Source organism: Daucus carota, chromosome 9 (assembly GCF_001625215.2).
Source record: "Daucus carota subsp. sativus chromosome 9, DH1 v3.0, whole genome shotgun sequence".
Taxonomy (NCBI): Eukaryota; Viridiplantae; Streptophyta; class Magnoliopsida; order Apiales; family Apiaceae; genus Daucus; species Daucus carota.
The window spans coordinates 12,658,865-12,686,783 of NC_030389.2; the positions used below are offsets into that span (position 1 = coordinate 12,658,865).

At 32.6% G+C, this 27,919-nt stretch overlaps 1 protein-coding gene and 2 long non-coding RNA genes across 3 annotated transcripts; all 3 read left to right on the forward strand.

Annotated features, from left to right (window-relative positions):
* The first annotated feature begins 798 nt into the window (after nucleotides 1–798).
* Nucleotides 799–3,197, forward strand: LOC135149222 (uncharacterized). The gene is made up of 2 exons (XR_010287488.1): nucleotides 799–1,190; nucleotides 2,980–3,197. It is a non-coding gene; the product is annotated as an uncharacterized LOC135149222 (long non-coding RNA).
* Nucleotides 3,198–14,336: 11,139 nt separating this feature from the next.
* LOC135149205 (uncharacterized) lies at nucleotides 14,337–17,756 on the forward strand. The gene is made up of 2 exons (XR_010287453.1): nucleotides 14,337–14,514; nucleotides 17,443–17,756. It is a non-coding gene; the product is annotated as an uncharacterized LOC135149205 (long non-coding RNA).
* Nucleotides 17,757–24,432: 6,676 nt separating this feature from the next.
* LOC108202210 (uncharacterized) lies at nucleotides 24,433–27,426 on the forward strand. Its single transcript, XM_017370602.2, has 4 exons — nucleotides 24,433–24,831; nucleotides 25,264–25,506; nucleotides 25,886–26,179; nucleotides 26,864–27,426. Exons 1-4 carry the CDS (start codon nucleotides 24,444–24,446, stop codon nucleotides 27,241–27,243), a joined length of 1,305 nt encoding a protein of 434 aa, XP_017226091.1. The 5' UTR covers nucleotides 24,433–24,443; the 3' UTR covers nucleotides 27,244–27,426.
* Nucleotides 27,427–27,919: the final 493 nt, after the last annotated feature.

Here is a 27,919-nt window from a genome sequence, read left to right on the forward strand (position 1 = left end):
ATCTGTTCTTCTTTTTTGCTTTGAAGCTAAAAATTGAAGAGAAGAATCAGAAATTGAGTTCCAGAGATAAGAGATTTGCAGCCTTTTCTCATGAAAGTAATAAGGAGATTGCTGATCAACTGAGAGAATTACACTTTACCAGAAAAGATAACGAGGAGTATGCAAGGCAGCTAGAGTCGAAACGTAAGGACCTGGATGATGGCTTCAGGGCATTGGAGGCCAAGAAGATGGAAGTTGCTAGTGCTCGTGACATATATGCAAAAAGTATTTATAATTTAGATACATGGATTCACTTACCTTCTTCCTTCCAAACTATGAAACTTTAAGCCATATATAATCAGCATCAAAAATGATCTCTTGAATCCAATTGTTTGTGTATAATATCAAATAAATGGAAACATTTTAGAGATATCAGCAGGGACGGAGCTACAATGGGGCAGTGGGGGTACTCGCCCCCACTGCGTTTTATACATGTACAGATGTCTTCTGTCAGTTAATTAGCTGCCTCATGGTCAAATCTCTCCTATTTCTTCACAGAGAAATACGGGATAAGTACTTCTTTTTCTTCAAAGAAGTTGCCTTCTATTTTTCTTGACTCGTTTGTATGAAAAAGCAAAAGCACTTTTTAAAAGTTACGAATGATAACTTTTCTATGAGAGCTTCTACTTTTTTCCCAAACACTTTAATCACTTATAAATCTTAATTTGCTTCTAACTACTTCACTTTTTTACTTTAATCAAGAAACACTTATTTTATTTTATTTTTTAACCACATATTGTGCGTCCCCAAAACTCCTCTTACAGGGAACAATTAAAAAGAGACGGAAGAGCGCTCTTGTCTTACTGAATGGATAAAGGGAAAGCTCTGCAGACGTCGTTCCAGAAGCTTAATTTGAACCCTAATTCCAATAAGTCTACCAGTGCCCATACTATCCAATCGCCCATATTAACAGTTGAGAAGCGAAAACCTGTTCCAACTTTGGTTACTTTATGCATTCAAGTAATTGGAAGTCATTACGCGCTGCCCGATTTTTCAACGGCCAGAGTAATCTCCACACCTACACACGTAACACACCCAGTCTACTCTGTCTTGAAGTCTAATTTGGCCCCCTCTGTTCCGGTCGGAGCTCCGAAAGTTCCGGGACAAAGATGGTTTGCTGATTGGTGGCTGTTTTTCCAGGAGGATTGATGGTATATATTTCTGTTGATTCTGTTTATATGTCCATGTTTGTGTGTGTGTTTACGTTTATGCTTTGTGTTTATTTTGTTGCATAAATTCTTTTGTTGCTGCTTGTTTCTTGATCTTTTGTTCTTCCTCATCATCATGCTCATCATCTACTTTCACATCTTCTAACACTGTCCAAGTATCACTATTAGTTGGATTAATATATGAATAATCATAATAAAATGCTCCCTTAAATTGTATATTTTACTAAGATCTTTGTTTTGAAATCATGATTATCATCGATTGGGTATTAGTATATTAGCTTATTTGTTACCGATGAGCTAGATAAATTATAAGGGTGATTAAGATCAGAATATTTTGAATTGGATTGGTTAGTTTTAATGTGGTTTGGTAAAAGGTTGATAGATGAGAAAAGGGGGTATCAGTAATCCTTGTCTTTATTGTTGCATTTCTCACCTTAACGAAGATGATTTTGACTCTTTTAGAATCAATTATACCATATTTTTAGGTTGGTTTTGCTTTGCTATTAACTGGAATTCTTGCAGAATGTTTAAGGATATATTACAGGCAGAATGCATAGTACTATGAAAATAGACTAATCGTGGAATCTATGGAGATGGTTCAGATTTTACTTTAAGGTGGTGGTTACATTGGTACCTTATAGAGGTTTTTGATGCCATTGATGGCGTTTGGTCTTGGATGATCCAAGTAAAAGTCATGTCGGTTTGACATTGTTTAAAAAAGAACTCAAGATTAGGCTTCTCTATTTTATGTGCACTAGCTTAAATTCCGATGAATGATGCAAGGTAATTGGAGATAGTAATGCTCTGGCTAAATCCTAGATAACAAAATTTGGTGAAGGCCAAAGCTTAACAAATTGTTAACTCTAATAATAGCAATAGCAGTAAAAGTTAGACTCTGAGACTGTTAGAGAATTTTAGCATGTATTTTGCTGACTTGAAGTATATTTGTATCCGCTCAAAAATTTTCAAATTGTCGGGTTACTCTAATTAATAGATAATCAACTATTAATAGATAGGAGGATTTTAAGGATAATTGATATGTCTAATTAAGATAATAATTGCACAATTATTAAAGGTTTTTAATAGTAGCTAAATTAAGGGATTCTGATATGGTAAGTAACTACCACATTTAAAAATGTTTAAGGCTGCTAATTTTCAGCCAGGAGTAGTAAGAGGATTTAAAAAAACCGACAATTTTGAACTTATATTGAAAAAGTTATGAAATTAAGTTGAAAAGTTTAATTCCTTTAAATAAGACAAAGAAGGATTATCACCGAGAGTGAATATTTATGTAATAAATGTATACAGAATATGTAAATGGTAAATAGGTATTTTTATTTAAAATATTGAAACAAAGAAAAAATCAGGTGCTTAATTTGAGGAGCAATTGATTACATTATAATTGTATATAAACAATTCAGTGGATTATAGTGACTCAGTTAATTTATTTTGGTGGAGTATTTTATGGAAAGACTTTTAAGCAGTTTTAATAATTGCATTATAATAGTATTTAAAAGGGTGCTAAGATTTTCAACTATATAATTATTAATTTTTAATGTCTAACCAAAGGGTTTCCCTTTGGTTAGTTTTCTTTTTTAATTTATTAATATTTCTATTTTATTTTTACTTCCTGTCTATTCTGATTTATACACTCTTATTTTGTTTTTTTAGATTTACCATCTTTTCATATTAATTAAGTTTCTATATATATTAATATATATGTTTTTATTGGATATGAATTTATGTTTTGTTTGATTTTTTCTTTTCTCAGGTTACTTTGGAAGCGAGCAGTTCGTGATGTTCCTAACGGGAATTCTTTGCTCATTCATTTAAGCTTTATTGTCTAAACGTCCGGAGTTATGCTTGCATGACTTTCGGTTAGATGATAAACTTTCTTGAAAGAAAGAATCCCGGATGCGGTTTATTGTATTTCGATACAATTCATCTACGTATATGTAGACCTTACAAAAAAAAAAAAAAAAAAAGAAACACTTATTTTAAATTCACTCAAACCCCCCCCCCCCCCCCCCAATTATTTGCGATCACATAATTCGTAACAAATACCATCCATTGTTTATTCACAAAACCAATCATAATTTTTTATGCTAAATAAAAAGGTATCTTCACACCTTATACATATATCCATATCATTTTAAAATATATACTTTTTAATAATATTCTTTTAGGATATTAGATTTTAAAATACGTGTATCGTCGAAAAGTTATTCAACAAAAAATTTCTATTTTCAATTTTATTAAAAAGTGATAAATATAATACGTTACATATGTAATATAATTAAATATAGCAAAAGGTACCAGTATTAATGAAAACGGACGTAACAAATTGGAAATATGTATAAGATTTCATATACGACCAACTTTTAATAAGTGTCACATGGGTCAGCTGTGGAAAAGTATAGCCTACGACAAATTTTGACAGATAGACTGCAGTATCTACGTAACGCTTCTTAATATATATACTCCCTCTGTCCCTTTCATTTCTTAACATTTCTTTTTCACTACTTGACACGCACTTTAATGCGCTTATAAAACATTGTTCTATAACTTTTTTCTAAAATTTTCTTTTTATGAATAAAAATTTGGACACTAAACTTTTATCAGAAAAAGAAAATTTAGAAAAAAAGTTATAGAAATATGTTTTTTTGGCGCATTAAAGTGCGTGCCACACCCCCGTCCCCCAATGTTAAGAATTGAGAGAGACGGAGGGAGTATTAAAAAGGTATACGACAAACTTTTAATAAGTTCACATGCTTAAGATGTAAAAAAATATCAGATGCGACAATCTTTTGACAGATAGAACACAGTATCGACCTATAACGCATCTTAAAATATATATTAAAAAACTATATGCCCAACTTTTAATAAGTGTAGTCACATGCGTAAGATGTAGAAAAGTATCAGATACGACAATCTTTTGACAGATAAAACACAGTATCAACCTGTAATGCATCTTAAAACACATGGGGTTATTGATTTTTAGCTTATGTGGGGTAGTATGGTATCCGTGGTTGGAGAGAAAAATAACTCGTTTGATTGAGTACGCTACTAACCGATTTCTCCCTTTTATCGTAGTATGTGCTTCTAGGGGCAAGTTTATATGCGAACTTAGAATTTATTATATATGTAATTTTTAATTCGGTTATTTCAGGTAAATCGAATCGAACCAAATCGATATCAACTTCGATTTTAACTGAATTATTAAAAAAAAAAAAATCAAACCAAATCACAATTCAGCGATTTGATTCGAGTTTTCGATTTCGCCAAGCCTTAATATAGAATTGTTGTCGAGAACTATTCTATTAAAAAAACACTAATTAATTGTCTGGAAAATCTGTCTAGTTATAATCTAAGTTATTGTGCCTTTTTGGCAATACCGGATAAGTACTTCTTTTTAAAAGAAGTTGTCTTCTATTTTTCTTGACTCGTTTGTATCGAAAAAGCAGAAGCACTTTTTAGAAGTTACGAATGATAACTTTTCTCTCAGAGCTTCTACTTCTTTCTCAATTACTTTAATCACTTATAAATCTTAACTTGCATCTAACTACTTCACTTTTTTACTTTAATCAAGAAACAATTATTTTAAATTCACTCAAACCCCCCCCCCCCCCCCCCTCCCCCAATTATTTGCAATCACATAATTCCTAACAAATATCATCCATTGTTTATTCACAAAACCAATCATAATTTTTTAGCATATCACGTGGATTATGAACCTTGTCACCAAACACCCCCAAAACAAAAATGCTGTCTACTAAAACTGGGATTGATTTGAATTATGATCCTTGTGATGATTTTGCTCAAGCTGTTGGAATCGAGGGTAAGAAGCTGGAAGAAATGATGGAAATAATTGAAAGCTTCGATAATGAAAAGCTGAAGAATATTGATGAACAAATAAAAGCACTAAAGTTCAGCAAAAAAATTCTTGGAGAGCTGGAGCTTGAGTTGAGGGAAAAGCAAATTGATGGTATCATCCCTGTATCTTTCTTCTCCTATTGATGGTTACATTTCCTTAATTTTTCTGGTGTTATTAAGTTAACAAAGAGTAATTTTGATGTTTTTGCAGAGTGACTTGTACTAGGACATCTTTTCATTTGTATGACTTGTAGATGAGTCTTAGAGTGATAGATTTTTTGATTAAATTATGTGTACTGTGTATTTTTTTTATGTAAAGATGTATATGGAATTTTACATAACAAATATGTTCCGACTTAAAATATTTATTTTGTAATTAATAAATGCATGGATATGTTGAACTTTTTGATCAAATGATCTGCTTGGTGATTACAACTTTGACCAGTTGCATATGTGTTTAAGGTTCAGACTCTGTATTTTGAGTTATATTTTCGATAAGCTTCACTCATATATATCTGTTCTTCTTTTTTGCTTTGAAGCTAAAAATTGAAGAGAAGAATCAGAAATTGAGTTCCAGAGATAAGAGATTTGCAGCCTTTTCTCATGAAAGTAATAAGGAGATTGCTGATCAACTGAGAGAATTACACTTTACCAGAAAAGATAACGAGGAGTATGCAAGGCAGCTAGAGTCGCAACGTAAGGACCTGGATGATGGCTTCAGGGCATTGGAGGCCAAGAAGATGGAAGTTGCTAGTGCTCGTGACATATATGCAAAAAGAATTTATAATTTAGATACATGGATTCACTTACCTTCTTCCTTCCAAACTATGAAACTTTAAGCCATATAATATCAGCATCAAAAATGATCTTGAATCCAGTTGTTTGTTTATAATTCAAATAAATGGAAACATTTTAGAGATATCAGCAGGGACGGAGCTACAATGGGGCAGTGGGGGTACTCGCCCCCACTGCGTTTTATACATGTATAGATGTCTTCTGTCAGTTAATTAGCTGCCTCATGGTCAAATCTCTCCTATTTCTTCACTGAGGCCAAGGATCGAATTCATCTACTCTATAGAGAATTGTATTTTAACTACATTTTTCAAAAATTCTATTTACAATCCCATCAGTTACATCCTTAAACTTTTTTTGCCCCCAGGAACACAAATTTCTAGATCCGCGCCTGGATGTTCTTGAATTTTGTTGTTACTAGGTTTGATTGAACTTTAGTGTATCTATCAGAATCTGGTTATTTACAATCCTGTTTCTCTTTGTACTTTGAGAAACACTAGTCAGTTTCTTGCTACATTATACTTCCTGTTCTCATGTTGGCCTAATGAGATTATTTTTGTTTTTACAGGTACCAGCAAGAATCCAACTAAAAGACCAAGAACTTCATCTGATTGGACGACTCTGGGACATATAGCTCCAGTGAGAGCTGAACTACCTCCCCCTCAAGAAAACCACACTGAATTAATTCAATATTCAGACAGCGGTGAGACATTCTGGACACGCTGCCAATCTTGCCTAATCAGGTTCCAGCATCCCAAACTTCTTATGAATGCAGAGCTGACTTGCTGGGCATGCTCAAAGAAATATAGAGCATATGAGCTTGACGCCGAGAGTGTGCCACCAGAATCTAATACCTTTCCGTTGGAGGCATTGAAGTTTTTCAACAAGACATCTGGCAGATTTGCAGGTGCCAACTGAGAATTGGAAGTCAGCTACAGTGAGAAATGAAAATTAAGGGTGTGCATAATATTTTCCTAACCCAGACTCCCGGGCCCGGACCCGACGGTAGTCTTGAGGTGCAACGGCCTAGGGTCCAAACTTAAAAATGGGTCCAAAATTTTTTAGTTAAACTTTCAAGGAGACAGTTTTCTCTTGGAAACCTCAAATATCATGCATGTTTTGCAACCAAAATATTACAAAATTTAATTTTTTTACAAAGCATGTTATTTAAATAGTGTTACTTCATTACAAATCCAAAAAAAATGTACATTTTACAAGCTAAACATATTTTGCAGAACATATGTTCTGCAATGTCCTATTTTCAAAACATATATGATTTTTCAAGATTTTTAATTAAATTCTAATTTTCATAGATATGATTTGCAAAATTATTCGTCTTGTAATACTTTTAATTGCAGAACATACATGGTATCCAAGATCTCCAATATTGAACTTTACTCTATGTAATTATGATATCACCTTTTTCATGATAGGAGCAAAGATTGATAAAAAATTAAAAGGGGCCCAAAGTTTCTATGGCGGTTCAAAGTTAAAGTTGGTAAAAATCTACTCAGAGATTCTCAATGTCACGAGAATGATTGAATGGTCTTGAAATTTTATCAATCAAAAAGTGACTTCATGAAAATATTAACTCCGATCCGACCGATATCATCAACGATTTGAATCTCAAAATACTCTTAGAACTCATTTTTTACGAATTTTTAGATTGTATATTAAATCATGACTTATAAATTGTTTGTGCTTTATTAATATTTGTTGGTAAATATTTGATGACTCTAAATATTTTCAAATTTTTCAAAGGGGCCTCAATTTATTTCTTGGCCTAGGGCCCTCAAAAATTCAGGATCGGGCCTGGAAACTCCTTTTGACTAGTCAAGGGAGGGAGTTTGTGCCTGTAACACTGAGGATCGGACCTGCAAACTCCCTTTGACTGGTTAAGAGAGGGAGTTTGCGCCTGTATTACTGAGAAGGCCCCGGCACGAACTCCACTCTAGCTTAGTCATTTCACATTTATATAGAATTAAGTAGTGCTTGGCACAAACTCCTTTAGTACTTAGAATCCATTGACACTAAAATGGAGTTGGCACCTTCATAAAGCAGGAGTTTGATTAATCCTGGAGCAGACTCCATAGTGACTTAGAGTTGTTTGTTTGTCTGAGCTTCAGTCTCGGGTTTTAAGTCATCTTCAGTTTTAAACTGAAAAAATGTCTGTTTGTGTAATAAGCTAGAAGTTGGCTTAAAATCAGAAATAAGTCAGAAGCTGAATTAAAGCCAGAACTTAGTTTGGGATACTTATTTCGATGATTAGATTTTGTTGAACTTTTTTTTGGATGAAAATTACTCCTAAGTCATAAGTTACTTATAAATCACTTTTATTTTTATTATTATATTTTTAGTAACTCACGAGTCATTAATAATTCAAAATTATCCAAACAGAAGCTCTCAGCTTATTAGATAAGTCACGTTAAGTCACAAGTCACGTTAAGCCATTAACTCAACCAAACGGGCTCTTAGTCAAAAGAATTCATTTACTTCCTTCTTATTATGTAAATTTATATTTATAGAAAATAAATAATAATTCCTCTGGATTTGGAATTTATCATTTATCTATTATATATATAGGGGAGGGTTTTGGTACAAATTTACAAACTTACAAAAAATTTTAATTTTTCGTATGTGTTAATTATTAGTTATATAAGGTATCCGTGTTGCAAATAATTGAAAATTCATCACTATTTGAATAGAAAACATATAAATAAACTATGCGTTCTAACACATATATAATTTGAGTTCAACATTTTTTAACATATTTTGTTGAACATGGTTAAAATTGTGTTGGAGAAGTACAGAAACTAAATTTTTAATGTAAGAATTAAGTTAAACGTATTATATAACCAATTTTTATGTTTCCAGACCCTACCCAAACCCCGGATGTATAGTTTAAGTATCTCTATAAACATATTCAACAAAATGATAATTAGTGTTCTACACCCGATGTTGAACTCCAGTTACAAATGTGTTGAATGCACGATTTGTTTATGCGTTATTTTTAAAAAAAACTGCGATGTTTTTTCAATAATTTTTAACATGGATATTTCTATAACCAAGGATTAACACGTTGCGAGAATTAAAAAATTCAAAAAAAGAATTTGTAAGTTTGTAACTTTGAAAAGTTTTTATTTGATCTTATCCCTATATATACAGGGTCATGCTCCAGTATAAACTTACAAACGTACAAACTAGTGATTATGATAATATTATTTAGTGATTAGCAGTTTTAATTTAACAAATACATATATCCATCACCTCCACCACCACAATCACCTCCAATCACCACCACCACAACCACCACCAACCACCACCACCACCCACTAGCGCCACACACCAACGCCACTGCCAGCACCACACACTCTCTCTCTCTCACCACCACAGCCAGCAGCTCTATCTCTCTCTCTCTTTGGTTGTTCGTCTTCGCCGAGAACTACTGTTATACACTCTCACACAATATCACCACTGCTTTTCTCCTCTCCCTCAATCGCGTCTCTCTCCCTCGATTGTGTTTCTAGCACTGCAGGCTCGCCGTCCGCGCTATACCACCACGCGGCTACGCAGTACGCCGCCCCGTAAGTGCTCCCCTGCCCCTTATCTCTCCATCATACCCCCTAGTAGATTTGGTGATTCTGTTCAAATATTTAGTGATTTTATTCAACACATTTAGTTATTGTTTGTACGTTTATACTCTAATGTTGTTTTTGGTTGGGGAGAATGGAATGAAATGAGTAAAAAATACTTGAAACTAATAGAGAAAGGAAGAAAGTTTTGAAAAAATTTGAAGGAGTGCAAAATTGCTATGATGGGATTTGAGAAGAAATTGAGGATGGGAGAGAATGGAGCATTCCATCTCAAATGAAAGGGGTGATATCTAGCATATGATGTAGGGAATGGAATGGAGGAATGAATGATATTTTTTAAAAATCATCCATAAGATAGTTCATTTTTCATTCCATTCCTTCCGGAATCATTTATCCCAACCAAACACAACATAAGGAGTTTGTATTTGAGGACTTGCCTATATATATATATATATATATATATATATATATATATATATATATGCATATAGAGAGAGAGAGAGTTGAGATATGTAGGATACTACTAAACTTGTGAAATTGGAGTCCCTAAGAACTACCGTTAGATTGTAAATAGATCCAGTGGCTCAGATTTAATAAAGATAAATACGGCTAACCCTTTTTAAGTATGTCTCGCATCCTCCGTTGAAACACAAACCACTGCCGTTACAAAGACTGCTGGATTTTTGCTGTCAACAACCCTTGGTGCGAAACTTTAGAGACTCAATTCATCGTCTGGGGAGGATTTTTGCAGGACGCTACAAGTTTATTCGAATATGAGTTCAAGTATGCCCACGATCTTGTTATTATGTGCTTCAATTTCATTGCATGCCGAATTACTAAGCACTCGATTATTAGAATTTATGATTCCCGGTAGCCTGGTTTAATGGTTGTCATGCATTTGTCGTCTCTGCTTCGTGGTGGCTCTCTTAAATTTTTTTGGGACTTTATTAAAAATTGAAATATGTGTGTGTTCTTCACTTGACATTGCAAGCATATGTAATAGATTTAGACCTCTACGAATGACCATTACTATTTGGATAATGAGTGTTGTTTTAAGACACTGCAGAACGGTTTGTTGATATTTGGGTATTTTGTGTTTGATTTGATTCTTCATAGTCTAAATGCAGTTTGTAGTTATCTTTTGCATTTTTTAACTGTTTTAATCTTGAAGATGCAAATTATGTGATAATGAATTTGGTTTTGGTGTTATGCAGTGTAGGTTTTAATGTTGATGTCTGCTATACTTCTGCAAGACACTGCAAATGTCCATAATTGGTTATACTATTAGTGTTTGTATCACATTTAGTTAGGCTACTAGTTTGTTATTTTGGAGACAAGTTTGGTCTTTTTAATGTGTCTTGCAAATTTGTCATAAGCTTTACCGACTATTGTGTGTGTGCTTCAATTTCATTGCATGTCGAAATACTGAGCAGTAGATTAACTGAGTTTTTGAACCCCGGTACCCGTGTTTATTGAATTGTCCTACATATGTCGTTTCTGCTTCACTGTGGCGCTTTGAATTTTTTTTTTTTAGCTTTGTATAGAAAATGAAACTCTTTGTGTGTTCTTCACTTGACATTGCAAGCATATATATTAAATTTAGACCTATAAGACTAACCAATACTATTTGGATAATGAATGCTGCATTAAGGCACTGCAGAACGGTTTGTTTATATTTGGGTATTTTGTGTTTGATTTGATTCTTCATGTTCTCAATGCAACTTGTAGTTATGTTAAGCATTTTTAACTGTTTGGATGTTGAAGATGCAGATTATGTGATAATAAATTTCGTTTTGGTGTTATGCATTGTAAGTTTTAATGTTGATGTTTGATAGACTTGTGCATGACATTCCACGGTCCATATTTGGTTATACTATAAGTGCTTGTAATCAATTTAATGAGGATAAACTTGTTTTGCATACACTGAAGGGCAAAGCTTATGGTGATATGATTTGGCAAAGCTTTGATTCACCAACTGACACGCTTCTGCCTAACCAGGCATTAACTAAAGAAAGGAGGCTTGCGGCTTCGAGGAGCAGAACAAATTATTCTTATGGTTTCTTATAAGCTCATTTTTAGTGATGATAATATACTGAGTTTGGTTTTCAATGGCATGGAAACTGATAGCGTCTACTGGCCTGATAATAGTGGATTGTCATGGGAAGTAGGAAGAACTAGTTACAATGAAAGTAGGAACGCGGTTCTTGATTCTTATGGATCTTTTTTGTCATCCGATAGATTTAATTTTATAGTTGGGGATTATGGTATCTGACAAGAGTTTTATAGAAAATTAGTTATTGATTCTGATGGTAATATTCGTGTGTGTAGTTTATATGAGGAGGAAATGAGTTGGGATGTTCAGTGGCAAGCCTTTTCTCAGCCCTGCAAAGTTCATGGAATTTGCCGAAAAAATAGCATGTGTAGTTATGGGCTGTTAGTGTAGGTGCCCTAGACGCAATACATTATTCTTTTAAACATTTATGTCAGTTGTTCATTCAATAAATGTATTTATTATGATCTAAATTATTGCGATATTTTGTTAGCATAATAAATGTCCTTAGAATCATGATACACATTATATAGTTTAAGTACATGACTTGAACTTGAGATTATATAATATATCATATTCTTAAAGGTCTCTAGTCAAGTATTATTATATAGGACGATAATAATACATAGATGGACTAGTATGTTGTTTGACAAGATAACCACATCTCATTGGTTATAAGTATGGGGATACTAAAGTCAATACATAGGTACATGTAAGAGTACATGGTACACTGGACAGACCCACAGTGAGATTCTTCATGTTTAATAAAGTCATAAGAAAGACTCACAGTGATAATCGTGTAAAGATCCTTTGACTTGAAATCATTATATTTCTATGCGAGGATTAATATACTTTGACTACATTAAAAGTTACCTTTGACCGGGTGATGATAAAAGTGGACATCGGGTATATCATGAGTCGTATGAGAAATATGAATGATAGATAAAGGATTTAACCCTCTTATAAATAGGAGAGATATTATTGGCCTCTTGATTGAGTGAGACTATAAATGCATGGCCATGCTCAAATAATGATTTATCTTGATAGTCTACTCATGGATCAAGTAAACCCGGATTAAATATTGAAGAGGATGACTAAATACATGCCTCGAGTTTAATCTATAATATGTATGGTTAAAGGGATCATATTACACGAAAAACATTATTCACGAAAGGTTTTATCTAATCACGATTTAATTATTGTTTAATTGGGTAACAATGATGTATTACTAGATACCGCTCATTGTTTATAATTTTATTAGAGAATAAAATTATTGCCAATTAAATGATAGCCTATAGGGTCACACAAATAGAGCACATAATGGAATAAGTTAATTTAAATTATTGATTTAAATTAACTGATTATTATTTGAATTTTATTATAATTAAGTGAGACTTAATTAAGATAATATAAATTCGAATTAAAGGGAATGCTTTTGCCCATAATAATTAAGTATGACTTAGTTATTAATTAAATAATAGAATTTCGTTTTATTATTTAATCCTATACCGACTAGGGTTGGGCTTTGCTGTTACGGGCCTTCTCATCAGTCATTATAAATACATAATGATGGTCAAGGAGGTCATTACGTTTTTGTGAGGAAAACCCTAGCAGCAAAGAGAGGCAAGGCAGTTCCGATCGTCGAGAAGGAGGCTAGTACGTCCATCCGTTGGTGCTCGTGTGGATACCATAGAGGTGTTTTCCGAGAGGTAGACACAAACCGTGATAGCTAGGATCTCCGTTGAGTTCGTGAAAGTCAAGCTTTTGAAAGGTATGATTCGTTATCTCCATAATCTGCCCATAATTATACATGGATCCTGTTCTTGGGTTTCGAAAATTTTGTTTATTTACGCATGTAATGACCCGGATTTTTAAAAATATTTTTATTAGTATTATAAGTGGTCTTCTTAATAAGTAAGGAATAAGATTTAATATTTTATTCCAGTTTAAGGAGTTTTCAAAATTTTATATTAAACTCCGGGTTATTGTGTTATTGATAAATGATTATATTTTTAAAGCTGATTTTCATATATTGTTTCGAAAATTCTAGACGATTATTATGTGAATATATGTGTGATGTGAGTAAGTGGTATTGGTGGATTTGTTGGTTAATTAATTATGGTTAATTATGAGTATTATATGATTAATATATGAATTTTTGTGAATTTTATATTATCTGGTTTATTGCGTAACTGCTCATATGTGTTCGTATTTGAGAGATTTCAATTTCTATATGCTTAGGAGAAAATATAGTTTATTTGGATATTTTCATATCGATTTATGGAATGTTAGATGATTTTATAATCGATTTACGGATTTAATTACGTATATTTATATTTATTTATTAATTATTTGACTTCCGTAAAACCGTCCACTCGTAACGAGGTAGCAAATTTTCTTCCCGGAAGTTTCAACAAAACTCACCTTTTGCCTAATTTGAATATTCCGGACATTTTTCGTGTTTTGACTTTTTCGATCCGGAGTACGGTTTTCCCCGGAGTCGGTCCGGCGGAGTTTTTCGGGTATTTTAATTGTTGATAATTATCCAGTTTGTCTCGATATACGTGAAAGCCAGATATTTTGATTATTTTATTACTTTTTATCGAAATACGTGCAAATGGGACCCCCAGACCAATGATTGATTTAAAATGCCCCGTTTTGATGATTATCTCGAAAACCAGTACCGATTGGACCCTGCTTTATTAATATAAAGCTACTAAATACGTATTTTCATGTCATAAACGATCCAAAGGGGTACCAATTATTTGTAAATATAAATAGACCTTTCTAGAGCTTATTTTCACCCGTAAAAAAATCATTTCACCAGTTTCTTTCCACGAATACCGAGAGAAATCGAGCGGTGTTTTTCGTGTTCTTCATAATCAAACGAAGATTTGAAGGTGTTATTGGAGTCAGAATCAAGGGTGCAAATAGTCAAATCGAAGATATCGAAGAGTAGAACCCAAATCAATCATCAAAAACAACATGAGATTCACAGGTAGGGAGTAATTGAAGTTTTAAAATTCGAATTATTATGATTTAAATAGTGAATTTTTGTAAACGATCTTGTTTGATTGTTTTGATGCTTCTATGTTGTAGAGCGTGTTTTTCTCGTCGTTTTGGTATATCATATGTTGAATTTTGACTTCGATAACATAGAGCAAAGTTGGTTTGATTCTTGAAGTTGTGTTCTTGAATGTTCTTGGAGGTTATGAATGTTCTTAATTCAAAAAGAGGCGTTTTTAATCTAGGAATTCTGCGTTGTTTTCGTTTATACCATTAGGAAGAGCGTTTCAAGAGGAATATGTTCATATAATCAGATTTTGTGTGGGATTTACGGTTGAACTCGCCGGAGTTTATGAACACCGGCGGTGTTCTTGGACTTTCCGGCCAAAATCCGGCCAAACTACGTGTTAATTACTAAGTTTGATTATGGGAATGAGTTGTTGGGTGTGTGTACTACTGATCTGGAGTGTATGGCGAGTGGAGGATGCCGGGAAATGAATTTCCGGCGAGTTAGTGTGGTGGCCGGCGGCTTATTGCTGTTTGGTCACCGAAGTTTTGAAGATGATGAAGTTTTTGTACTCAGGTTTTGAAACTTATGAATTACCCCCTGTAACTTTGAAAAGTTGCACTTTAAACCCTGGACAAAACTTTCAAAAGTTTACAAAATAAACCTTTTGATTTAATTTTCTAAAATTGTTTTATTTAATTATTTTAAATTCCAAAAATAGTTTTTAATTATTTATTTATTCAAAAAAAAAATCTAAATTAGTTTATTAATTAATTTTAATTAGTAATTAATTATTTTAATTGGTCAATTAATTTAAATATTAATTGATTAATTATTTTAATTAATTATTAATTGATTTTAATTGGTTAATTAATTGGATTTAATTATCCTTTTGATTTAAAAATTCCGAAAAATAATTTCGAGCTTTAAAATATTTTTCCAAATTATATTCAAGGCTCGATAATTGGTTATGAATGATTTCAAGTCCAATTTAAAGTATTTGGGACTTGATTATTTATCCGAAAAGTGATTCTTTTATCGATTTTAATTCCGAAAAATGTTTAAAAATTACAGAAAATTCCCGAAAATTACAGAAAATTCCCGAAAAATCATTTTGAACTCAAGATTTGATTTGACCTCTATTGGGGTGGGAAACCTTATGTGTAATGTGTTGTCTGCTATTGGTTGGATGTCTTATGTGTCGATATTAGAGTGAGAAAACGGTTTTAAACATATCTTTTGATCCGTAAGTCGGAATTGAGTGAAACGAAAGAGAGATAGAAGCTCGTGAAGTCTATTTTAATATAACAAGATAATATGATTGAATCTAGAATGTGATTATATGCTATGTAATATGCAATATGTAACTATACGTGATTTGTTTGTTATGAATTGATGATTACGTGATATATGTGGTTATTCCTAATATAGTACATATGTGATAAATGACTTATATGACATAGTGCCATGATTTGATAAGAACATATGGATTATAGGAATTGGAATTGGTTGATTGGTTGTTGGTTGGGAATAGGTTGACAGGTGGATAGTCTTATAACTAGACAAGATGCTGGCAGATTTTCGATATGATTTATATGATTATTGATTATAACATGTTATGTAGAATATGACTTGACTATATGATAAAGTCAAAGAATGATTATGTGCTAAGTGATATGTGATAAGTTTAAATGGGTATATAAGTGGGTATCGATATGCGTGATATGTATATGCGATCGATTGTTTAGTGATTATAGTGTTATCTTATTCTCGTAAAGGATTTGGACGTGACGAGTACGCTTGAAGACATCAGAAAGTCAGAATGGTATTGCACAGCGAATAAAGAATGAATCGAATAAGCGAGGCAGTGTGGCGAATAGAGTATAGCCAGAAAGGGTCTAGAGACTGTGATATGCCTAGATTGTGAAAGTGGAAAGATGAGATTGAGATGTGAGACTGGAGTCAGATTTAAGGCAAGTATCTTGCACCCTGCTTTTGGATATATTGCATATTCTGATCCATTCTTTTTATATGTGTTGCAAGTATCCTAAATCCTTCTCTTGGATATGTTGCAAATATTCTGATCCATTCCTTTGGTATATGTTTCAAATATTCATACCTTTCTGTGCTATATTTAAAGGTGCGAGTATTCTGATCCATTCTTTCCAATCCTCAAGTTTCTAAAGAATTTCAGCTTTATAAATCAATTCGAAGTTCAGATTGTCATTGAAGCATGTGTTGCTCAGTGATAGTTAGAGCTTTGAATGAATTGGGATCTTCTTGATTATTCAACCCGCCATTGTCATGCTGGTTTAGCAGGCTAAATTCAGTTGCGATAATGGAGGATACCGAATAGTTGAGGATTTCCTGAACTGTGATTTATGAAATGATGGATCATGATTTATGAATAGATTATTATCAAAGTTTGATTTGAAATTATTCTGTTGTTGATGATATTTATGATGATGTTCTGTTGATTTACACTGACCTGTTAAACTGAATTATAGAATTGGATTATTGTTTTTATAAAATTATGTGGACCAAATGAGTGGTCAGACCAGATGAGTGGTCATGTTAGGCCAATGAGTGCCTTGGATCCAGTGACAGAGCATGGCGGGGCCTGCTCGGGGTTAGGTATGACTGATCAGCATCCTAACCTTTGTTTTAATTAAAATGTGATAGTCCAATTCGATAATTCTCTTGGAAAGATTGAATTACTCCAGTATTCCATTGATGCAAGGTATTGTGAATGATTCTATACAATACCTTAATCTTATGAATTTATGTCGAATCTTTTACTAAAGTATCTTGAGCCTTTGAACTTCTATCATATTGATTCAGAATTGTTATTGTTTATTATTACTTGCTGAGCATTGTTGCTCACTCTTGCTATTCTTTTTTTGACCATTTCAGAAAGGATTAAAGATGAATGGCTAGACTATGATTGCGAGTAAGGCTAAGGCTAGGCGAGGATTCAGAGTTGAGGATTCAGTGGTCAAGGAGTATTCAGGAAGATTTATAAAGTTGGTGCTAGCTAGAGTTGAGCTATTGAGATTCAGATGTAATTCATAGCTGGAACAAATTGGCAGTGATTCTTCTTATCGAAGATGATCTGATTTGGTAAGAGATGTTGTGTAATAATTAGTGATGGATTCTAATTTCAATACTGTAACCTGGATGCGATCCTGTTGATTTTAGGGGGTTTAAATGTTCTCTTTCAAATCTTTTATTAAGGCTTTCAGGTTTTGAATTTCAAGTTTTAAATTCTTTGATTTTATTATCATTTCAAAAAAATAAAATAAAAAAATACAGGTTTTCAAGTGTTTTAAAAATGGTTTTTGTGTGGTGACGTCAGAATCCAGGCCCCCGAATTCTCGGACCGTCACAACGCATATCCGCTGCGTTTTGTGCCTCGGAACCCAACATAGGCTTGGTGGTAGAACTTGCTCTTGTTTACCCTGGTACAAGATGAAGAATAGAAAAGATTGAATGTGAGCCTCAATTGAACTACACATGAAGAGAGGAAGTGGAAAAGATCATGAACTTATACAGATTCCTTATGTCGAATTTAATGGATATTGCATGGATGATTATCATAATAACACTTTAGATCAGTGCAGGAAACAAAGCTTGAACATTTGCAGTTGCATAGCATTTTACCAACTGTATAACAAGAACCAAGGCTTGTATGTTTGTAATCTCAAAGCTCTACTGCTCAATGGGTACAAATCATCTTCTGTCGACAATTCAATGTATATAAAACTACCTAGAAGTGTCAAAAGCTCTTCCAACAAAGGCAATCAAAACTCAGAGTTGGCTTTGTTAAAAATTGAACTCTGTGTGTGTTCTTCAATTGACATTGCAAGCATATGTAATAGATTTAGACCTCTACAAATGGCCATTACTATTTGGATAATGAGTGTTATGTTAAGACACTGCCAAACGTGTTGATATTTGGATATTTTATGTTTGATTTGATTCTTCATAATCTAAATGCAGTTTGTAGTTATGTTCTGCATTTTTTAGCTGTTTTAATCTTCCCAGCAGCATTAGATTAGCAGTATAAACCAACCTCCCTCTCCCAAAATTGAGAATGGAAAATTTCTGACAAAACCATCCCCTCCCTCATCCCTAAAATTGATAACACAAAACTTTCCAATCCAACCATCCTTATTTGTTAATTCATACTAGAAAAAAATCCAAATATCTACTTTAATTATCTTTACAAGTTACACAAATCATTCCATAAAGGAGAACAATACTAAGGAAAAAAAAGAAGAAAAGAAGTATGAAAGGGGCACAAGCAAAATTCTCATACAAAGCACCCTTATGGGTAAAACACAGGGGCCGTTTGGGTGAGCTTAAAATAAGTGCTTCTTGCTTAAAATAAATAAGTGGAGTAGAAGTTAGAAGCAAGATAAGACTTATAAGTGATTAAAGTGTTTGGGAAATAAGTAGAAACCCTGAAACAAAAGCTAGCATTCCTAGCTTTTTATAAGTGCTTCTTGACTTTTTACACAAACGGTACGAATAAGTGCTTCTAACTTATAAGCCGAGAAGCCCAGCTTAAATGTGGTTGCCAAACACCCACACAGTCTTCATTTAGCTGATTCAAAGAACCACTCCAAGTGAGAGATACGTCGTAACCCATAGTCACTTCTACATGGTTCATAGGAGAAACCAAGATCTACGCTTTTTCTTTCTCACCCATTGGCGTTGTCTTGCAAATGGGGAACAAATTCTTGCGCGTTAGCCATTCTTTGATACACTCCACATGAAACTTTGTCAGCACTCTAGATCTCCAAGATCATCTCCATTATTGTACTCATCCTGAAAATGTAGATATCATGTAGATTTATATAATTCACATATCCCTCAAAGCATTATAAGGTAGATACAAATATATTGCGAGGAACTATGAAGTGAGAAAGACCAGTACCTGACATATGCAACAAGGTTCCGGCTCCAGTAAATCAGATGTTGCGGATACTCCAAACTTACTTTGCTTCAGAGGACTCAAATAACTTCCTTGCTTACTCCAGTATTCACATCTCCAATGCGCTCTTCAAGAGTCAACAGCTCCTAAATAACCAAATAGTTTCTGCATCAGGAAACTAGGATCACAAGAATGATGATAAAGAAGTTAAGAATAGAACCTCGTATGACATGTTATCGACATCAAAATCAAGAACGCAGTATACATATTCTTCTGAAGCACATAAACACATGTGCAGAACATAAAAAAAAAAACCTTATTCTACTGAAACACATAAGCACATGTGCGTAACAATAAAAAATTACTCTGGAATGATACTACGGAGGGAGCAAACTACACTAATCTTGAACAAGTCCCGCACACAATGATTGGATAAATAAAAATCTTGGGAAACTTTACATGAATTGAAATGGACAAAAGATGCATTAAAAAATCTGCAGAACTTACATGATTCGCCCTTCTTATTAGACATTAGACACTTGCTATGGAGAAAAACACATATTTCTGTAGGAATTATATATATTGCCTGCCAAGTATCAAAAAATGAAAAGTTGAAAAGAAAAAAATGAAGGAACGAGTGCAGTTTAAATCTTCTTGGAAGTCTCCGGGCAACGCTCGAGCAGTTGTAACTACAGCATGCAAATCTTACTCAAAAAGCATGGCTTTGTGTATACAAAATATAAAGATAAAAATTAAATCAGCTATCCTATCAGCCATTGGATCTAAATCAAAATGGAGGGCCTGGATTGGGACTCCAAGACTCCAACAAATTATAGTACTCCAAATAACTTTCCTCTCTCTATATATATAGAGAGAGAGAGACTCTCTCTATATATATATATAGAGAGAGAGTTAAGTTCTATGGAGTAGACAAAAATATTGGAATATTGGAGTACGAGTTATAATTTTTTAGTTTAGTCAAAAATAATATCTTCCATTATCCAAGTTTTTATGCAATTTATAATTTATAAGTTGTCTTAAACAAAATTATCAATCAATAAATAATGTTTTTCAAATTTAACAAGTATGGAGATTCATGTTCTTCTTATTAGTTATATTGCAGAACATAGTGTTCTCTGATTTATGAAAGTAATTGTTCTACGTTTTTATTACAATGTTTATATTGTAGATAATAATCTGCAGGTTGTCGATTGTTTACAAATATTGTAGGACAAAAAAATAAATTTAAATGACTAGATTATATTTTTTTCAATTTTCTACTCTAATACTCCAATCTTTTTATCTTCTCCATAGAACTTAATTCACACACACACATATATGTGTGGTTGCACTTCACACAGAACACTTTAAAAAAAAAACAAAGAACACTATCATAACACTTTATTTTTCATAAAAAATGATTTGTTAAGATTATATATACATAGCTAAACACCAACTAAACTTAATATATGAAATCTAGAACAAAGTTCCATGTAGTCCACATATTTACTGTAGTACCGTAGACCACGTATGTTCTGCAACTATAGAATGAAATAAAAACATTGCAAAATGTGTTATTTTGCAAATCATGTTCTATAAACATCATTATTTTGTTAAAAATTTTGACAATCCTAAACATTCTACAAGTTAAATAGTGAAAAACACATTATTCTGCAAAACATGTTAAGTTTGCGGAACATATTTACATATTACAGAACATATGTGTTCTACTTGTCGAACATAAATGATTTTCAATATTTTTCATGAAATAGTGATATTTATAGAATGTATTTCACAAAATAACAAGTTTCATACATTTGCAATGTTTTTATGCCATTCTATAGTTGCAGCACATACGTGGTCTACGGTACTACAGTAAATATGTGGACTACATGGAACTTAACTCATGAAATCTAATATCCAAACTCATCCAAATTATTAATATGAAATATTATAGAATCCAGAATAGAATCCGAAATAGAATCCTTAATAGAATCATATATATATTCTTTGCATGATTAATATCACATGGAATCATGTTATTTTTTCATAATTATTGTTAAACATGTTAGATACTATTATTATTCATAATAAAATGTTAATTAGCTTAAAATTAAAATTTAATTCAAGTTTTAGATGAGATTCTATGTTCGATTCTAAAGTGTTCTTCTTTATTCTTCTCTTAAGGGTAAACTTTTTTGAACAATGCCATATATATATATATATATATATATATATATATATATAGACACACACATATGATTACTTTGGCCCTTGAAAATTTAACTTTTACAAATATGACTTGATCACTTTTCCGTTGAATAAATACGACGAACTGTTTCGTACGTGTTGACGTTTAGTGCACTGGTGTGGTTCACAAACGAGTAACACTGAATCAGAACTTCATATCGTTTTTGATAAATAATTATGATCAGTCTGTTCAGTGTTGAAAATTCTTCACTTTGTGATTATAAATAATCAATTGGTCAACACTGAAATCCAGGGCTGGTTTTGAGCAAATGCAAGAGAGGCCACCGCACAAGGGCCCCAAAAATTTTAGGGCCCCAAATTTTGAGACCCCTAAATTTTTATTAAAAAATAAACAATAGAAAGTTAATATTTAAAATATAAGATACATGAAATTGTTAATTAATTCATTCTAACTCTTATTTTTTGTTATATTTTTATTCTCACTCACTCGAAATTTATGTAAAACCATATATTACTTATTAGATTACAATTCATATATTTTCAGAAAAATAAATTTTAATTTTTATGTTATTTTTATTTTATATTTAAAAATAATATTGTTATAACAATTGAGCAATAATAACAAATATATATATATATATATATATATATATATATATATATATATATATATATATATTTTATTTAGCGTCTTATTATTACTTTTTTCCACAAGGCCCCAAAATTTGTTGCACCGGCACTGCTGAACTTCTTCTAATGACTTGTGATTGCTTTAGTGTACAGATTTTCTGATTCTGTGTCTACCGGTTCCTTGATCTGTGAAATAAACAAATATCATCAAACCTAGCATATATGCGTACCATTATAAAATACTTTTTAACTATATTCTGTTAAGATATTATATTTTAAAATACACCTATAGTAGAAAAGTTATTCAACGAGAAATTTTATATTCATAATTTCATAAAAGAGTGATAAATATAATAGGTTACATTCATAATTTATTTAAAAATAGTAAAAGATACCAATAATAATGAAAACGCATGTAATAAATATTAGATATATTTGAGATGTCATATACTACCAATTTTTAATATGTATCACATGCATAAGATGTTGAAAAGTATCAAATACGACAATCTTGTGACATATAGAACACAGTATCAACCAGTAATGCATCTTAAAACACATGGGGTTATTGATTTTTAGATTATGTGGGGTAGTATGGTATCCGTGGTTGGAGAGAAAAATAACTCGTTTGATTGACTACGCTACTAACCGATTTCTCCCTTTTATCGTAGTATGTGCTTCGATCCAGGGGCAAATTTATATGCGTACTTAGAATTTATTATATATGTAATTTTTAATATTTTGATTAAATTGAATCGAACCAAGTCGATATCACTTCGATTTTAACTGAATTATTGAAAAAAATAAAATCAAACCAAATCACAATTTAGCGATTTGATTCGAGTTTTCGATTTTGCCAAGTCTTAATATAGAATTGTTGTCGAGCACTATCCTATTAAAAAAACACTAATTATTGGTATGGAAAATCTGTCTAGTTATAATCTAAGTTATTGTGCCTTTTTGGCAATACCGGATAAGTACTTCTTTTTAAAAGAAGTTGCCTTCTATTTTTCTTGACTCGTTTGTATGAAAAAGCATAAGCACTTCTTAGAAGTTACGAATAAGATATTTTCTCTCAGAGCTTTTTCTTCTTTTCCAAACACTTTAATCACTTATAAATCTTAACTTGCTTCTAACTACTTCACTTTTTTACTTTAATCAAGAAACACTTATTTTAAATTCACCCCAACCCCCACCCCACCCCACCCCACCCCAATTATTTGCGATCACATAATTCCTAACAAATATCATCCATTGTTTATTCACAAGACCAGTCATAATTTTTTATGCTAAATAAAAAGGTATCATCACACCTTATACATATATTCATATCATTATAAAATATATATACTTTTTAACAATATTCTTTCAGGATATTAGATTTTAATATACGTGTATAGTCGAAAAGTTATTCAACAAAAAATTTCTATTTTCAATTTTATTCAAAAATGATAAATATAATACGTTACATATGTAATTTAGTTAAATATATCAAAAGGTACCGGTTTCAATGAAAACGGACGTAACAAATTGGACATATGTATAAGATTTCATATACGACCGTCTTTTAATAAATGTGACATGCGTCACCTGTAGAAAAGTATTGCCTAGGACAAATTTTGACAGATAGACTGCAGCATCTACGTAACGCTTCTTAAAATATATATCAAAAAGCTATACGACAAACTTTTAATAAGTTCACATGCTTAAGATGTAGAAAAGTATGAGATACGACAATCTTTTGATAGATAGAACACAGTATCGACCTATAACTCATCTTAAAATATATATTAAAAAATTATATGTCCAACTTTTAATAAGTGTAGTCGCATGCGTAAGATGTAGAAAAGTATGTGATACGACAATCTTTTGACAGATAGAAGAACGCAGTATCGACCTGTAACGCATCTTAAAATATATATTAAAAACTATACAACCAACTTCTAATAAGTGTCGGCACATGCGTAAGCTGTAGAAAAATATTAGATACGACAAATTTTTAACAGGTAGGACGCACTATCATCCTGTTACCTATCTTAAAATATATATTAAAAAACTGATCAAATCTGTGATACACAGTATATACATTGCAGCATTCACGTGATATGCTACATGCACCAGAAAAACATAAAATATAATGGAGGTGAGGATGAGAGAAATGGAGAAGAAAAAATTGGGTTTTCAGACAGCAATATTTTCTTTTTTACAGAGGTGGAAACACCTAGAAGCTCTTCTAGACTTGTCACCAAACACCCCCAAAACAAAAATGCTGTCTACTGAAAAATGTAAAAACCCCATGAGGGAAAAGCTCAAGGGGATTGATTTGAATTATGAGCCATGTGATGATTTTGCTGAAGCTGTTGGAATCGAGGGTAAGAAGCTGGAAGAAATGATGGAAATAATTGAAAGCTTCGATAATGAAAAGCTGAAGAATATTGATGAAGAAATAAAAGCAATAAAGTTCAGTAAAATATTTCTTGGAGAACGCGCCGCGGAGCTTGAGTTGAGGGAAAAGCAAATTGATGGTATCATCCCTCTGTCTTTCTCCTTCTATTGATAAGTTTGTTCTTTTATTTCCCTGATTTTTTTGGTGCTATTATGTTAACAAAGAGTAATTATGATGTTTTTGCAGAGTGACTTGTACAAGGACATCTTTTCATTTTTCTGACTTGTAGATGATTCTTAGAGTTATAGATTTTTAAATTAAATTATGTGTACTGTGTACTTTTTTATGTAGAGATGTAAATGGAATTTTGCATAACAAAAAAGTTCCGAAATAAAATATTTATTTTGCAATTAATAAATGCATGGATATGTTGAACTTTTTGATCAAGTGATCTGCTTGGTGATTACAACTTTGACCAGTTGCATATGTGTTTAAGGTTCAAACTCTGAACTTTGAGTTATATTTTCGATAAGCTTCACTCATATATCTGTTCTTATTTTTTGCTTTGAAGCTAAAGCACTTAAAATTGAAGAGAAGAATCGGGAATTGAGTTCCAGAAAAAAGAGAATTGCAGCTTATTCTCATGAAAGTAATAGGGAGATTGCTGAACAACTGAGAAAAGTACACTTTACCAGAAAAGATAATGAAGAGTATGCCAGGCAGCTAGAGTCGCAACGTAAGGAGCTGGATGATGGCTTCAGGGCATTGGAGGGCAAGAAGATGGAAGTTGCTATTGCTCGTGACATATATGCAGGTATATATTAATCTCCGTCTTTCTTTCCCTTTTCTTCTAATAAAAGTATCATTGTTGGTTTTTCTTGCGACACTATACATCTTGTTCTCATGGAGGCCTAGACGATATGTCCTGGTGATTTACAATTTTATAATTTTAACTACTTGATATGCATTATTATAAACTGTTGTGGTTACTTGATACTGTAAATTATCTCCCATCAATTGATCTCTGGAGATTATGAACTTGAACTGTATTCTGCTCCTCCGGTTACCTGATCATCTGAAAGTAGTTTAAACTAAATAACTAGTTACAGAAAAGAGTGAACTGCATTTATGTTAAGGTCTAACGTTTATATGTTCTTAAGTTGAACTCATATATCTTTTTGTCTGTGTTGAAGCAAAATTGCTTGAAATTAAGGAGCAGGAGTTGAGGCTAAAAGAAAGGAGCGAGAAACTGGAATCAAGTGAGAAGGAGGTAAAAGTAATTCGTGCTGCATGTGAAAAAAGGCTGAAGGTGATTGAAAGTAAGGAGAGTGAAATTGATTCTGACAAAAAACAGATAGAAGAATTTCTCAAGGAGTTTACACCGAAGCAGAAGGAACTTGATGATGGTTTCAAAGAATTGGAGAGGAAGGAAATGGAACTAGCCAAAAAGACTGAGAAATATGCTGGTGGTTATATTTCAGATGCAGGTCAATGTATCTATCCCTATCTCTGTTTAACTATCTGTTAATAAAGTTATCATCTATGACTATCATTAGCTTTTTAGTAGCACTTGTTTATTTCTTTAATTTCTTTCTTTTTTACCGTTGTTTAAGCAGAACCACACAATTGTTAATGTTCTTCTTGGTTTATCTTATGCTGCTGAATTTAAGCAAAATTATGATAAGCGAGTATGTCTATTTGTTAAGCTTAAGGTTGGGAGTTACACATATATACATGTAATAGTTATTTTATTTTCTAAGAACTGTTCAAACAGGGTTTGATATTTTGTTTATTTTCGAAAATAAGCAGAAAGTAATACAATGTAAATGTTATGATTAAAGTATTTATAATTTAAGTACATGGGTTTACCTTCTTCCTTCCAAACCATGAAACTTTAAGCCATATAATCAGCATCGAAAAATGATCCAGTTGTTTGTTTATAATATCAAATAAACGGAAACACTTTAGGGATATCATCTTAATGATATACTTGGATGTTGTAGAATTTTGTTGTTACTAACTGTGATTGAACTTTAGTGAATCTGTCAGAATCTGCAGGTTATTTACAATCCTGTTTCCCTTTGTACTTTGAGAAACATTAGTCAGTTTCTTGCTACATTATACTTCCTGTTCTCATGTTGGCCTAATGAGATTACTTCTTGTTTTTACAGGTCCCAGCAAGAATCAAACTAAAAGACCAAGGACTTCATCTGATTCGACGACTCTGGGACATATAGCTCCAGCGAGAGCTGAACTGCCTCCCCCTCAAGGAAATCAGACTGAACTAATTCAATATTCAGACAGCGGTGAGACATTCTGGACACGCTGCCAATCTTGCCAAGTCAGGTTCCGGCATCCCAAACGTCTTATAAATGCAGAGCTGACTTGCCGGGCATGCTCAAAGAAATTTAGAGCATACGAGCTAGACGCCGAGTTTGTGCCACCAGAATATTATACCTTTCCGTTAGAGGTATTGAAGTTTTTGGACAAGACATCTGGCAGATTTGCAGCCTGCAGGTACCAACTGAGAAGTGGAAGTCAGCAACAGTGAGAAATGAAAATTGCAGGATGTGCTGCCCGTTTCACCTGTCATTAAGAAATGTTTGTTTTTTCGGTCACATTTAAGAAATGTTTGTCATTTGAATTTGTCAGTACTTTTGTTTTTAAGTACATTTTTATTTCCAGATCAATAAGTACCTTTAGAGATCTAATTGTTATTCTATTGATGTTTTTCGGATGTGTGTCAAATCTGAGCCGCTTTAGTTAATGCAGGAGCTCACTTTTCATCATAAAAAATAGTTGATTCCTTGGGGTTTACACTTTCGACATGTAAATAACTGGGATACCGCTCTCCCAATCTCAAATTATGCGAACCGGTCTAACAATGGCTTTTAATTGATAAATTATAATGTTGTTGATTTGAGTGATGTTAGTGGGATTTTTTAAATTGTATGTCTTAAACGATTAGAAACAAATCAACTAATTTAATTATTTTTAATATTTTATTTATTTATTCATATGAATATTGTCATTAGAGTTGTAATTCGAGTTGGGTTGCTCGCGAGCTCGGCCGACTCGAACTCGTTTAACTGGGCTCGGCTCGACTCGACTTATTAAACGAGCCGAATTCGGGCAAAGGTTCTGGCTCGTTTGATTAAGCGAGCCGGCTCGAATCGACTCGTGAAAATAAACGAGTCGAGTTCGGGTAGAGATTTAGGCTCGATTAA

Coding starts and splice junctions, on each gene's coding strand:
- LOC108202210 (XM_017370602.2), top strand. CDS start 24,444: ATGGAGGTGAGGATGAGAGAAATGGAGAAGAAAAAATTGGGTTTTCAG. Junction 25,507..25,885: donor TGCTCGTGACATATATGCAG/GTATATATTAAT, acceptor TCTGTGTTGAAG/CAAAATTGCTTGAAATTAAG. Junction 26,180..26,863: donor TGGTTATATTTCAGATGCAG/GTCAATGTATCT, acceptor TTGTTTTTACAG/GTCCCAGCAAGAATCAAACT.